The sequence below is a fragment of the Lates calcarifer genome, linkage group LG17, assembly GCF_001640805.2.
Source record: "Lates calcarifer isolate ASB-BC8 linkage group LG17, TLL_Latcal_v3, whole genome shotgun sequence".
NCBI classification, from domain to species: Eukaryota; Metazoa; Chordata; class Actinopteri; family Centropomidae; genus Lates; species Lates calcarifer.
In genome coordinates this window covers 5,671,194-5,687,495 of record NC_066849.1, presented here as the reverse complement: position 1 = coordinate 5,687,495, position 16,302 = coordinate 5,671,194, and the positions used below count along the sequence as shown (strand labels likewise).

The following is a 16,302-nucleotide window of genomic DNA, read 5'->3' as shown; positions in this document are numbered from 1 at the left end:
ATTATAATGATTGATAGAGGACGACGGAGTCATTTGTACAGTGTAAAATGGCTCATTTATGATGGATGTTAAGTTGCATGCATTCCCTCTCTCTACTGGTGGAAAAAAAAAGTGATTTCTGTCGTCAAGTATGTGATTTACAAATCATTCTCCATGTCTCCAGCTGTGCCTGTGATAAGACTAAACCTTGCACTGAGCAGAAGAATTTGGTAAACAGGTCAGAGGTTAAAAAAATAATGTGTTTATGTGCTCTAATTATGGCTATTAATATCCTGTGTTTTTGTGTTTTGTAGGTGTGTGACCTGTCATTCAGCTTGAAGAAGATGCTCAGCAGACATAAGCTGACGCACAACCCTAACCGGCCCATGGCAGAGTGCCAGCTGTGCCATAAGAAGTTCACCAGGAACGACTACCTCAAAGTGCACATGGAGAATGTCCACGGAGAAACAGAGAGCTAGAGGCGACTGTGGAAGCACGGGCTGAAAGTATCTGATATCTCAGATAAAGTTCAGTGTTGTGCTTCATGAAGCCAGTATGGCCTTTACATACTGTATACACAGATGGATAGATAGCAGAAATGTTGTTATTAAAGATACATACACATGCAATATGGAAGACATTAGGGAGAGTATTGCAGAATTGAAACACAGACTGTACATTTGTAATTTTTTTGTCATACTGTTTAGATACTGTTGTGGAAATTTGGACAAACAAAATTCCAGTTATGTTTGATCTGCCTCCAGAGCCGCTGTGTCTGCTCACAGGGCAAATGAAATGTCTGACATTTCACTTCTAGTCTTTTCTGACTTCTAACCAGTGTTACCGATCATACTGTTACAACCTGACCTCTTTCACTGTAGTATTTACTGAGTATCTTACTGTAAATCTGTGGCCAGTCACCAAGTAAAAAAAAAAAAACAAAAGACAAACCTGCGACCAAAGATCTTTTAGCACACTTTTTTAGTTCCACCTGTACACTTCCTTCATGTTTACACATTTCTTACATTTTCCAGCTGTTCTTTTGTCTTCAAACATGTTTACTATTTAGACTCTCTGTTAGGCCCCCGAGCACACTTTAAAAACACGTTGCTCTATTTATGATTCCAAAATATCACCTTTTTGAAGTATTAAAAAAGGACAGTTACAGCAGATGGAGAGGGAGAAGCAGACCTCTGAAAACCGTAGCAAAATCTGAGACAGCTCACAAATAAAAGTTTTCATTGATGTGATAGTTAGTAAGCATGAACATGCTGTCCTCAGTTTTTCAAACTTATGAATGGCCCCGAAAAAACTTGCTTACAGGAACTGATCAATGTCAGACAAGACTGCAGTTCCGAAAAAAAGCCATTTCAGAAGTCTTCTGTTTCAGATTCTCTTTAAAATGTGAAGATTTTGTCTTCAAAACCTGATTCAGGTACAATTTGGTGGATTACTGTTGGACCTATATCTTTAACTTAGGATGACTGGGTTCAACTATTCTTTCCTTTCCCATGACCTGTTGTATGAAGACCGGTGGTCCCTAAAGTGTGTTACTGTTTCTGTGTCCCAAATTAGGGACAAAAAGAAAATCCAAAGTACTGTTTGTTGACTTTTGTGATGAATCGTTGAGTATGTTTTCAAATGAATGGCCCAGGGTTATTGGGCCTTATAGTGTGTGTTTACATTGCTCCTTATTAATGATATTTCAATACAGTATTTCATGTATTTCATGTAGAAGTGCAGTTCTGTCCTGTTTTCTACCCACGTTCATTTGCTTCCTCATTTACTGCTCCCTTTGATTAATGCCCAGTTTTCCAGCTGTTTATTCTGCATCTGTAGACTGTGAATTGTCACTTCACACTTTTGTATTTTGAAATGTATAAAACCTCATCACCTACCAAACATCCATTTCCTCCACTCGTTCTAAGTATGTGTTTGTGAACTGTTGATGTTGGAAGTGGGTGGGTGAAAGGAAATGCTTTGAGAGTTGATTAAAAGTGTTCACTTTTCGTTGTTCATCTAACTCTTATTCTTGGGTTGGCAGTGTGCTGGGAGTGAAGGCTAATTAAGGCTTCTTCTTTTTTTTTCCTGAGGCCACAGTCACCACTCGCCTGATCTGTAAAGCCACACATTAAAAAGAGAGCCTCTGATGGTTTCTCTCTGTGGATTCAGAGACTCTTTCTCACGTCCGTCCCCTGCAAGAGCCAGTATCTGCTATCTCAGGACTTGACTGTGTGAGAATCTCACCAGCAGTGGAGTGAAGTGGGAGAGCTGCAAGTCGTTCTCATCATCGCTCTGTGAAGTTTGTCAAACGGGCTGCCGTTCAAACTCGATAAATCTTGCCATGTGTGGCTTTGGCTTCCTGAAAACACATAACTATTACAGTATGTCTATCTTCACGTCTTTGAGTGCGTGCTGTTTGTTTAACAATTAACTAATTACTGGCATTCATGTTGGACTACACTTCAATTTCACTGCGCGCAGCGTAGAAATCACAAACTGCATGATGTCTCTGCTCTCCTATCAGCTGCTGTCAGGCCTCCCGAGGAGCATGGTTAGTGATGACTGGTTCACATGCGGCCGGGCTGACCCGCTCTCCCTCTGGTGCTTGGTTCACTGCATGGCGGCGCAGGGCGTGTTCCCAGCCCAGCTGAGGCCCACGCTGCCCGCTGAGCTCGTGCTGCCCACCGCCTGCTCTTTAGTGGTGAGGCCTCCGGGGCCATACTGACGCACTCTCAAATACAGTGGCATTTATATTGCAACTTGTAAACAGTAGTAGTAGTAGGGATTTCCAACAGTGGAAAATTGTTGTCTGCCACATGTCTTTCCTAAACCAGCTGACAGGTCAGACTGGGTGCCGAGATATCCCTGCTTTTGATTATCACTCTGCTGTCTTAAGTCTGTAACGATGTGTCTTGGCTGTCACTGTCCATGTCTCTGGTTTTCCATTTTTGTCTCGCAGCATTTGATTTTCTCATGGGACTTTCCCAGTGACCCAATGATCTTGTCCTCCACTTCAATCAGTTTTTTTTTATCTCCCCGTGTACATCCCTGCTTGCATGCATCTCTCCCTTCCTACTGGGTGTATCATGCCAAAGCTCCTAGTCAATGTGTTTCTAATTACATGTTTTTACTGGAAGCCCCAGTTTCCTGTGTTGCCTCCCCATTTGTGAGTGTGGCCAGACTGGGCCCCGACCAGCGTCCACGGAGCCGAACGCCAGCCCCGCCCACTGTGCAGGAGTATCATTACCACCCCAGCCTGGGTTTATGGCAAACCGCTGTCACGTTAGGAATGACACGGACACGCTTGTCTGACCCCTGTGTTTGGCCGACGTTGCCATGGCAACAGGTAGCCTTTCCTTCCACTTCCCTTGACCAGTATAATGTGGAATGTGTGTGCCCAGAGAATAGTGCCATCCAGAGGAATTTTAATACGATCGGGCAGGGTGTGTTTGGGTATTCTGGGTCACCCTTTCAGCAATGATGGATGTTCCCTTAAAGCCACATTTCCACGGAAATTTGGGTACCTAAAAATCCTTGACACTGAAAACCAGCAAAAGGTCAAATGCTTGAGCCAAAGGTCTTGAGCTGAAAACTTGCCTGTTTAGAAGGAAAAGCACACAAACACTCACATACACACACACCATTCTCACAATACTTCTTGCTCACAGACTGACAAGATGGTTCTAATTTAATCTGCAGACACCACTCCAGGCAAGAGACCGCGTATCAGGTCAGGTAGACAGGGATTATTTCATTAGGAGGAAATTAGGAGAGGAACCATCATTAAGCTGCACACAGAAACTCCCAACCCCCACCCCACACACAGCCCCAAATGTCATTTATACATAATCATTTAAAAAATACAACAGAAAACTAAGCATTATCTTCTCTGAAAATTGAGGATTTTCCATCAGTTACATGCTACAGAGTTTCAGAATTACATTTTTAAAGCTGCTATAATAAAAACTGTTATATTAACAACAGAAGTTATCACCAGACTCTGCAGTTCGCCACAGCTCTAAAGAGGGTTTTAGTTTTATGGCCCAAAAATGTACTCTTCAGCTTTGCTCTCATCATCGATCTTATCTCACTGTTTCCAGACAATCTCTTAAGCAAAACAACATAGAACTCTGGAATTGGCTTTTCAGAATTTCAGAATTATTTTTTGAAGCTGTGATGATCAATATTTTTATGTTATCAATGGCAAATGACTGTATTTAATGTGAAAAGAGTTGCTCATTGTGAAAAACACAGAAAATTATCTTCCATCTCTGCCCTTCCCTTCAGTTGTATAGAGTAGTGTCTTTAAGCTCATTGTTTTTGGTTTTACAACCTACAAAATGAGTGAGATGCAGCAGACAGACACTCTTAGTGACTAACTAGTGAGTGTAGCGTGAAACAGCAGAATGGTGGTGAGGATCAAAAACAGAGTTAAAAGAGAATGATTACTGAGCAAGGTGTTCAGGAACACAATGCTGAATGAACGTTAATGTTGCAACATGTCTACTATATGTGTAACTAGGAAACTGTTACAGCTAGCAAATCTGCTAATTCAACTTTTAAAAAAAGCCATAAAATTGGAAACATGTCTTGTCATTCGATGTCAAATTTTGTTTCCTATGTGGAAAGACCCTGTAACATCAGACGTAAATTGATGGGGAAGCAGCTATGTACTGATTGTTTATGTTTAAACTGCCCGCAGGAAATGGAACCACATTTGAACTAGAGCACAATGGTGCCTTGGACACAGACTCGTGAGAAAGACGAGAACTCTACAATGTACAGAAGCTGAAAACTGGCCAGGAAACACTACAGAAGAATGATGGAGAACTGTCTCCTTTTCCCAGTTTTGTCCCCTTTGGGAGGTTATACCTTGTAAGAATGGCTCAGCCTGTGCCAAGTATAGCTGCTAATTCCAATAAACAAGAATGTTGACTTTTTCGAACTGTGAAGACATACAGGAGATGAACGGTCCTGCAGTGAGTTACAGGACATAGAGGCTCATTCTAAAGACATCAGTCAGTGTGTCGGTCCACCTCAGGAGCTTTAGTGTTGGTCAGTTCTGTCAGCACATTGTTGCTGTGTGCCATCACTCCTCAGTCTCATTAGGAACTACAGTGCTGTCCTCACCTCATACACACTGGCTGGATGTCTTTTCATGTGGCCATGCGTTGTAGCAACAGAACAGACAGCAAAAGTCAGGCAAGCCTGGTCCTTTACAGCATGTGATTGTACAAAAATGGACCACAGGAGTAAATGAAACGTTGCTGATGCTGTGCTCAAGTTCAGCTGTCGAAGCAGAAATTCAACTTGGCAGAAAACATACAACAAAACAGAAAATCCAATAAGATTTTGACCTTTTCTGCGGTTCAGTGTGACCCACAAAGGAGAGAATGTCTATGATGAGCTGCCAGAAACCAAATTCAGCCCATTCTTTTTATTGAATATTTGAAGAAGCTGTGTAAAAGGCTGCCTCTCCTGCAGCCAGACTCGTCTTTCTGGTTCTCTCCTTCCCTACCGAGCACTGCTCAAGGATTTATTGTTAGGTGATTAGTGATGACAGAGAAGACTCAACTGGTCTAGCCAAAACATTTGTGCAAATGTGATGAGAGATTCGCTGTAATTCCTCTCTTTTCTTTTTGGTCCGACTCTTGCTCATCCTCCCCCCTTCCAGTGCTGTTATTGTCTCAGCCCCCATAATCTTGGTGTTTTGGGAGACCTGTGTTACGCACATGGCCCAACACAAATAACACCAAGCTCCTGCTGAGCTGGAGAACCAGGGGTAAAGACTGCAAATGTTTCACTGTAGGAACACACACAGAGACAATGCTGAATAGACTGAAGTGAAAATGAAATTATTAAACTGTTCTTAAGAACTTTTGAAGTAAATATGAAACATCTGTGTGTTGCATGAAAGAAAAAGCTCATTGCTCATGCAAAATATTCTTTTTTTTATTCATGCAAAATTAATATATTTGGAACAGCAGTGAGCAATCTGTGGAATTAAATTTAACTAGTGACATAACATTGGCTTTATTGTCCCCACTCATGCTACATTTCTGTTTTGAATTTTGCACCATGTTTGAAATCGAGTCCTGTGTGAGTTTGAAGAAACCAAATACCACAGCGAGGGTCTGTTTCCTGTCAGAACAGCCGGGGAAGCAACACTGAGATACACACCTTTCATGTGCTGATTTAGGTTTCGGTCCAATGAACAGTTGGACGCACACACACATCCACACACAGTCAAACATGCACAAGGACGCTAACTTGATGGAGAAAGGCCTCCAGTGTCTGTGGCTCTACTAAAAAGTGTGAGGTGGGAACAGGATTTCTGTCTGGGTCCTGTGAATTAGCCACGCTGAACTTGTTAACCCAGACCACACACACACACACACACACACACACACACAAGCAGACACACACACATACATACGTGCACTGAATGCTAATTTCCCCCCCACCATACAGGGGCATCATGTGAGGGGAGTGACTGTTGTCAGAGTGAACAGCTGCCCAGGCCAAAACACATCTATCTTCCACAGGAAGTTATTGGTCAAACAAATGTAATGAATCTGTTGTTCTTGTCTTGTTGACCGTGACCATATCTGTCTCCCCTTCACACACACACACACACACACACACACACACACACAGTACACTCAGCCCACGCGATGCATATATACACCAAAAGACAGGCGTACATGTTTGTGTTCACTCATGCTCCCTCTCTCCCTTCAACAGAAACAGTAGGGCGGAAAGAGAATCAAGGTCATGGACCTCTCGCATAAAAGGAGGCTGGTTCACTCCCACACCCATTTGGTTTCAGCACTCTTATCAACAAAAGCCCTCAGTAGCTTGTATAAACACATGCAATATGTGCATGCATATGCACAATGTTATGAAATGTGGTTTAAAATACAGCCCATCATATGTCGGTTTTGCATGGTTTCATATGCCTTTTGATCATGACTGTAGTTGACATTTGGGCTAATATAAGTCAGTATATTTAAGACAGTCCAACAAGATCTCATGCATGAGGATCCCAGGTCTGTGGGCAAATAGGAAATGAATAGTGTCTCCTGACAAAGTGTCCCTCACTTCCCTTTGTGACACAAGTATAAAAGCAAATGGGCTACTATTTTTACAGTGAATGTAACTTCTTTTGTTCAGAACTGGTGAATTATGAGTCAACAGGTCCCTGGGCGCAAGCGCATGAAAGGCTCCCCAAGCCTTTGACATGTCTGAAAAAACACAAAAACATGTTTTAGTCTCTTTGGTATTGATTTTGTGTCTGTTTGAAGTCGAATAAAGGGGGCGAAAACCACACAGAGTGAAATGTTCAGGTATTACTGAGTGGATATAACATCTTCAGTCTTTAATAAAGACAATTCTAGCTGATATCAGCTGACATTTACACATTAGCAAAATGTGGAGATAACAGAGTAGTATCCATGCTAACATTCATCATTAGCCAGCTAAAGTGTTGCCAGTTGTATATAGTGATTTTTTCTATACTTAATGCTATAATACTAACTGACATTGACCACACAATAGAGGTGTTTTTTTGTTTGTTTGTTTTTTAGCTTTTTATTTTATCAGCCAGGTTTTCATTTCTTAGTTAATTTTGCTAAATATTTAATTTTTTAAGTTTTTATTTTGGCATTTTTTACTTTATTTGATAGTCTTAACCAGTCCAGCTAAGCTAACAGGGCGCTCTAGCATTTGTATTTCTTTCACACTTAACAACACATTACAAGACAGAAATTTTAGCCATTTTTTACCTGATAAAAAAAACATTGTATTAACACTATTTAAAGTCTTGGGTAATGGGAGTGTTTCTCAAATGTCACCATAGTTGGGCCCTATTCTCCTAATATAAGGTGGTGTAGATGCTAAAGCGGCAATGGATGCTAATCATAGCACTACAGTGCAGTCAATTAGCCCTCACACTCTGCAGGGGTACTATGCTTACATAGGAGAAGAGCTCAGTCGGTCATTCTACATTTTATGAAAGAAGAAAGAAAAAAGGCTCCACATATGTACAACATCAGACAATGCTCTGCCTTCCTGCCTCTGGGCTGTCATCAGAAGCAAATGATTTATAGAGGAGTGTGTTCATGTTCACTTGTTGGAGAGCTGATAAAATAAGGAAGTGCAGATACCTGTTCCCCCGAGCGGTGTTCTGTAAGACATCAGCCTTGATCCCATAACTCCAGGAGCCCAGCCCTGTCATGCTGAAGAATGAGTGAGTCTGACCTGGGTTATGGAGTAGTCAGGGCCTTCAGATTCTCATAAATTATACCCTTGTTATAAATAAAACCCTGTCCACAGAGCCAAACAGGGAGAAGAAGTGGTGAAGTCTGGCTTCTGTTCACTACAATGAAAGTCAAGGCAGAGCATAATACAGAGAATAATGTTTTTGTCTGCAGATACAACATAGTAGTATTGACTTCTTGAGACATCATCTGCACAAAAACCCCGCTTTTCTTTCATTATAATGAAAATAAGCAGATAGAGAATCTAGAAAGACTTCATTAACATTCTCAAGTTTCAGCGTGCGTTGGGTCTGAGACAGTGTACCTCCATGTCCTTGAATGAGTCTTTGATCCACTAACCCTCAGTCTTTGTGCTTCAGTAGCACACAACGATGTTTGTGTAGGGCTTTCCGCTTGTTTCTCCTGGAAAATGTGGGCAACCCGTATATTTAACCTCTCCACCAAACCTTTACAGTCACTGCTCTCACATCTCCCCCTTTTCTTTGCAGCACACACTTTCTAGCTGATACCATCACCAAGGTTACTCATGCACACCACAACTGGAGGCCACTCACACTGTGAAGCACTATCTGGGAGCCATTGTGCTCTAAGTCATTTCAAGCCCTCTTTTCTTTGCGGCGAATGAGTGAGGCCGCTCTTCAGCTCCATTAAGCAGAGGCACAGTTATTTACTGTATTTGTTTTCTTTCCTTCAGCCCCGGACATGACTGACCATAGGTGCAGTCTGAGCTCAGAGACCTCAGGGCAGCAGACCACCAAACACAACAGTCTCTGTGGGTTAAGTAATGGACCTTCTTCATGGTCCTCCTGGATGCAGACCATTTGAATTGGATTTGTGCTCTCAATGTAGTTTGTGTGCTCAGTTGAGGCACAAAGGATGAAGCAATTTTCCTGTTTTTTCCACTCTTTTTACCACTCTATGCTAAGCTAAGCGCCTGCTGACTGTAGCCATATATTTAGCTTACAGACAGAGAACCAGAGTGGTATCAGTCTTCTCATCAAACCCTTGGTAAGCATATAAGTGTATTTCTCAAAACACTGAACTATTGCTTCTAGTGTAACCAGTTTAAACAGAAATATTTCACTCCATAACTTACTGAGCAGTTAAGAAATATGCTAAAATGAAATTTCCTTTTGATTTAAAAGAAATATTTTCATCTTTATTCACACTCATTCAGGAGTATGCCCCATAAGACAACATATGTTTGAGATTAATGTTCATTTGACTGATTTTTAAAATGTTTCTCGTCTTCAAAGCTTTCCACGGTTCCAGTAGCCTCAGCTTTTGGCTTTTACATCTCTGGAAGTTATAAGTAACCTAAATTGTAGTTTATCCATATGTCATAGTTTTCAAAACAAATTGTAATTCTAGATAGCAAAGGTACAAAGTCTGGCTACGTTGGTAAGGTAGTGTTACAGGAACAAGATGCTTCAGAGGGGCCTTGTTTGGAGTTAGCCTTTTGTGAAGAGCTGGTGTTTAGAGCTGTGAGCACGCTTTAGCTCAGGTCACCTCTGCAACAGCTTTTGATTCCCAGTCTTTGTTCTCCAATCAGAAACGTGTTTCAGTTTGAGTTTCATTAAAAGCATGTCCTGAAATTGGATCCATCTCTTTGTACAGCCGCCGAACAGGAACAGTGTGCAACCTAACTGGAAGCAGATCATCCTACCCTTCATCAATGGACTGTGGGACACGTGTGTGTGTGTGTGTGTGTGTGTGTGTGTATAGGTGCACACCTATTTTTTGAGCAGTGTATGTTACACTGTGTTACATATCTGTGCTCATGAAACACTATAGCCCTGAGTGGCACTTTCTCTGCAAACGTCTCACATGGCCTGACAGCAACATATATTCAATGTGTATGACATCATTTACCCTTCAGACATATTAATGATTATTTCATTCTCTCTTCCTGCCAAAGAAACACCCTTGCCTGTAACAGAGCACAGCAGCACACTTAGCATAGTTTTTCCACAGGAAACAGAGGCTTGAGGTGACTCTGTTAGCCAACAAGTGTCAAGTGTCCAACAAACATCTCTGAGAGTTCATGATTTGCTTATAGTAGATGCTAGCATGCTATCACACATGCCAGACAGCATCTCATCCTTGTCAACTTAAAATAGGTTTCACTTTTCTGACCTTACACAAAGACCCCTTCAGAACAAACGAGGTGTTAAAGACTCCGGGACTGGCAGCAAATTGCTACCATTTTGATCTTGCTTTATTCTCCCACCTATTCAAGAAACTGATCCCGTAACATCAGGGTGAGGAATGTGTCCAGAATGCATTCATTAGCCCAGAGCTGTTGTGTGGAAATCTCAGTCTCCTTTTTCACATCATTACAGGAGCTTCACAATCAGGCCTCTTGGGAAATGGAAAGTGAGCAGAGAAATGTCTATGCAGCACACGTAGGGAAGAGGTTCCAGATGTGACATGTCAGCATCAACGACACTCAGTGACAAGGCGGGGATGCTGAGCGGTTGGGGAGGGGGCTGACTGACTGACAGGCTCTCAGTGTGAATGAGAATATCACTCAAGGAGAGAGAGAGAGAGAAAAATAATCATCCATTCAATGGCAACCTGTGTTTGTATCTCCAGACGCTTTTGGAGAAGGTTATGTTTACATGTGAATGACTGCACTCAGGTTGGTGTGCATGTGTCAGTGACAGCATATGCTTTGTGGCAAACATTAGAGTGTGTGAGAAAGGAGAGAGACACACATACACTCATATATATGAATCCTTTAATAACAGAGGAGCTGTGCATTTCTGAGCTTGTCTGTGCAAGTTGAGAGCCAGCCCCATTCACCAGAAAAGAACATCAACACTGGTTCTGCAAAACCCTGTGTTCAATGCCAACGCCCAATGTGTATGTTTATGGTTAAGGTTCAGGAAAGCTCAGCTATGGCAAATAAAATGACATGATTAGGGTAAGGCAACAAAAAGCACCTGATTCTCATTAGAGAACGAGTGTGATAATTGTTAATTAAACATATAAACATTTAAGTTAAAACTTTCATGAAATCAAATCCTCTTTTTGTTACTGTTTACTGTGGGTATTTTATCAGCACCAGCCATACAATGTATTTACATTTTGTAAATACCTATAACTATACATGTTACCTCTGTATGCTAGTTTTCATTGTAAAAGTCCAGTCACAGCAGAATTTAAATTGGCAAAATTTTACAGTGAAGTTACTTCATGCCAGTGGACTCATTGGCACTGGAGGATCAACTCAACCAGGCAAAATTAATCCATACAAAACTTCAGCATGGGCATCATCTTTGGTGAGCTTTGACATGTGAAGTTACACCTTTGACTAATACCAAGTCTTGACAGTGCAGACCTTTCAGGGGATGAGAACCAGAGAGTGAACAAAATGCTAGAGGCATGTAAACAACAGTAGAGAGTAAAGCTAACCAGTGCTAGCCTAGCTCTGTGGCTACCAACTAACCCTGTGAGTAGTCACCATGTCATCAAGCTTCTGGCCCCACCTATTTGGCAGAGATGAGCAAATGTCACAAGGTGCGATCCCCTCTTTGCTGGGGGAATCTGCCATCTGCATGAGGGTGCTTTTATTGTGAAACAGTGACAGGAAAAGCAGTGTATTTGTCACTGTGGTCAAGATCATTGATCAAAAATCTACATAGAAAACTACAGCCACATTGGCATTTCTTATCAATGGATGACTATGATGAGTATTGCAGGGGTGATGGAACAAGGAAAAGAAGGAGTGGCACCAGTGACCTCCAACTCCTTAGCATGGTAAATGACCCCTTTTTGTGCCCTGCTGTTGTTTGGAAAACAAGTTGCTCCTTTGTTGTATTTCTGACAAACAGGACTGAGATCTTAAGGGTCATGACTTTATTGGAAGGCAGATTCTGGTCTCCTGCATTAAAGTTGGACGTGCTATTTATACACTTATCCACCATCTTTACTTCCCCTCCCTCAGTTTCCATCTCACTACATAAAGGACACATCACTTTAGGTATTGGCACTGTAAGTTAGGTGCAGAATTGTGTGTAATGAAGGTAAGTCCAAGGATACTAGGCCATAAGAATGTGTGTCTGGTGAATGTATGCATCTTTATCTTTTCATTACTGCTCAGATATACTTAAGTGTGTGTGTGCATACCATCACTGGGTCTGTTGGCCATATGGAATGTACTGTACAACCAAAAAGAGGAAGCCCATCTGGAGAAGTCAATGCTGTTGAATTCCTAAAGAGAAGAACATGTCCAGCCAACCCCGTCTGTGACACACCTTCAGTGGGACTATAACACATGTGGTGGAGGGCCGAACGCTTCGGTACCTCGTCCAACTCAGTCACCAGGTTGGCTTCATTACCTTAGAAGCATGGCTGGGACCACGCCACTCTGGCTAAATGGGCGATAGAGAGCCGATCAGGCCTGTAGTTTCCCGCTGCGCACAAAGTCACTCTCACAAGCATCTAGCCATATGTCAGCCAGATGCTGCTGGCCTCACTCCCCTTCAAAGAAACAATTAGGCACAATTATCGCAACATATAAATGAATTTCATCCATGATTAAAATGTTTGGGGTAGGGGGCGAGCGGGACACACAGCCAGGTGGTTGTAATCTCGATGGCGGTCGCAGTGGGGCTTTGCTCAAAGAGGGCAAAAGAAAGAAAAACCTGCTGAGCTGTTTATTCAGGCACTTGTGCGTCTGGTCAAGTGCTCCCACTCCCCCCTCTCGTTGCATGTTCACCCCACCAGTGAAGGCATCTGTCCCTTAATACCACTTTAATGAAGGTCATTCATTTTAATGGAGCCTCATTTCAAACCCCAGTAATTAAAGCTTGCGGTGCACTTGACGGGGAGGTTGTTGAGACAGTGTACGAGTGCCAGTTCTCCAAATAAACAGTCCCCCCCACCCACCCATGCAAGCCAGTGGGCATCAGAACGCCATAATCCAGCTCACAGTCGTGGAAAGAGGAGAAGGCGGTTCAGCCCAGAGGAGAAATCTAAACCATGTTAGAGAGATGAAAACCACATTTAGTTAAGTGGTAAGAAGGATGACAGGTGGCTCTAGCATGTTGTGAGGATAACAGAACAATCAAGTATAATCGGGTTTGAAAGGTTGAGAACACAAGGAGGAACCGAGGAGTGATACAATGAGATTCTGATGTCAAGTGTTTGTCAGACTGCAGCTGAAAGCTGCTTCACTGCTTGGAGGATCAAACTGCATCACACTCACTGCAGCTGTCGGTGTGTGTGAGCTATTGTGTGTGTTTATGGCTTTCTGGACAGAGAAAGGAGAGGATACAGAATCTATTGAGGAAAAAGAAAAGTGGTGTTCTGAACTGAGGTGACAGATGAAGACCTTTAAGTCCATTCTTCACAGATCATCAAGGTCTGCTGAAAAATCACTGTACAGTCCATTTTAAAGCGATATGCTCCTGCAGTGCCATGCAGCGCTTGGGAAACACATGAGGATGATGTGTTTTGATACTCAGATGAAGAGTGTTACAGGGAAAGCTGCTATATATGTACTTGTCAGGCTCTACAGTCCCAGCAGGAGAAATGTCACCATCTCACACTCACACACTGTAATGAATTCCACCAAGGTTACATAGATTGACATATAATGTTTTAAATTTCTATCTGCATACTGGTGTGATATGAAATACATTTGAAGTAAATATGTAAACATGAAGTAAAAATCCAAAACCAACTTCCCATGCACATGTTTAAATATATCCCAGGATAATTTATGTGTTTACTCTTCAGATTAGAGCGATCCATCTTTCTAGGTGTGTCATCTACCCAGCATGCTTTGCTGCTTCCTGGCGTCAGATGGTATAATGTTGATGTATGATCTGTGAAGAGGAGCCTTGTTTTATCTCCTGCGTGGTGACATGGGACGGTTGTTTTATCTCCCGTGCAGAGGCATGGGATGCTCGTCCCGCTCCCTCAGCCTATCTGCCTGCCTGCCTGCTGAGGGCCTGATGAAAGCACAGGGCCACCTTGTCCAGACGGCAAACATCCATCAGGGGAGAAACATGTCAGACGGCGAGAGTAGCGGAGAGTCATCCTCAGGGCGAAGGAAGGGTATCGGCTCGGTCAAATGGGGTTTAAGCCTGACAAACACCTCAGCAGTGCTCCTGTTGGTAGAGATGTTTAAATAGCAGCAGTCACTGGTTACGTATATGACAGGCAGATGTATAATGCTGTAAATACAACTGTGGTTATGGTTTTGAGTTACAGAGCTCATTATGACAATAACCACTTTAAAACAGAAAATGTTCAGTCACTGCAACCTACCTGCACCCAAACCCAATGATGTTAGCTGCTTTTTCAGATTTTATAAGCTTGTCAACATAAATTTTTAAAAGTTATTGTTGTGCAACTTCACTCAGTAAATTACATATGCAGTCACTTTATTTCACTATCTATTGATCCTGGTCCCATTTTACAGTATTAATTGCATTCATTTTCTATAGAAAATACTCTAACTCTGTTCACTTAACCCACCAGAAATCTGTGAAACATCCCGTGGGATACTCCACTCCAAAACTGTGAGGAGTGAAGTCATAGTTACTACTCTTATTTTCGTCAATCAAGTCACCTCAGTGATTGAAAATGTGTTGAGGGTTCGAATGCATTTTTTGAATTTGTGAAAGGTCGAGCAAAAGTCAGGCAAAAGTGGGTTGTTAGTGATCTTTAAACTACGAAATGAAACTGTTGTTATCTGGTAAATGTGAACTGCGTGTCTGTGTGCTCGGCCAAAAATGTTCTATAGGGAGTGAGATACGGCTGTGTATCACTTTGGTATTTAAAAAGTTAGCTCGTTTGCGTTATTAACAAAGACGTGATACATCAGCATCTTGTTTGCCTTTCTCTCCAGCTATCTCATTTCAAGCAGTCAACTACTGACTGACAGCTAATGTTAACAGTTAGTAAACAACTGTCAGAATCCCTCAGAAGCACATTACATCAATATCTTAATCACCCTGATTGGATCTCAGCACTAAACCACAGCTTGTTCTGTCTGAAACTGCGATATAGTTAACGTTAGCTTAGCATCTGGAGAGCAAATAAAAGCATCAATAGGATCAATTGAGATCATATCTGATATCCTCAGCTTTAACTGTCCGCCATGACTTGCTTGTCTTGTCATGACTTGTCTAAAATAATTCTTGTATTATGTTAATACTGTTTTTTAGCTGTTAGGGGGTATAGACTTATCACAGTATTATTTGTTGTCATCCTTGGATGGAGCAGTGACCCCTTGGAAAAGTATCAACAGACCCATTTGACCCTCTACCAGACAATCCTGGCTCACCCTAGTGATTACAACAACAGAGCAGACAAAGCATGAAGAGTTTGGCTTCTCTTTCTGTCCCTTGATTCTCCACACAGCTAGACACACGGCAGTGCAATAAAAACATTATCGCACAAGCAACAACACCATTAAAATGTATAAATGCGAAGAGCGAGGCCAGATAATTCCAGACACATGGTAGTGAGCCAACACTTATAGGCCTGATAAATGAAAGCAAACAGACACAAAGACATGAAAACGATCAGAGCTTTCTCTTGTATTTCTCTGCTCAGTGACCAACACACCAGTGCACTTTGAAGTGGCTTTTGAGGGCTAATGATCGGCATGTTGCCCGGACTCACAAAACAAATGTTTCTATTTTTGCAAAGTGACCTCCTCTTTAGCAAATGAAAACAAAATGCGACATCCATTTGGAGGCAATTGCCCAAGCAGTCTGATCATTTCAATGGGGCCTTTATAAATTTCTGCAGTTTATCCTCCAGGCTTAGTGACATTTGAATCTGTGAACATAATTTCTCTCTCTCCCTCTCTCTCCCTCTTCCTCTCTCAGTGTTTCTTGATTGCTTCCACACACTAGAAGCAAGTCCAGCTGGAGACTGTAAAAATAAACTTCATGTTTAAAAACGGGTAGATTAGCCCTTTTAAATTGGTTTCTTTTCATGTTTTTGTGTCCCTGTGTGTCCAACCTGGCAGGAGCCAGCAGGTTGAGAACAGAGACTCAGAATGTGTGTGTGTGTGCAT

The 16,302-nt window shown here is 42.1% G+C and overlaps 1 protein-coding gene across 1 annotated transcript in view; it reads left to right on the top strand.

The window, feature by feature from the left end:
• The window catches only part of prdm5 (PR domain containing 5), a 30,656-nt gene extending 28,668 nt beyond the window's left edge, over positions 1 to 1,988 (top strand). Inside the window, exon 16 of the mRNA XM_018670096.2 lies at positions 294 to 1,988. Coding sequence (XP_018525612.1) covers positions 294 to 458 — 165 coding nt within the window. The 3' untranslated portion in view covers positions 459 to 1,988. The remainder of the gene's footprint in view (positions 1 to 293) is intronic.
• Positions 1,989 to 16,302: the final 14,314 nt, after the last annotated feature.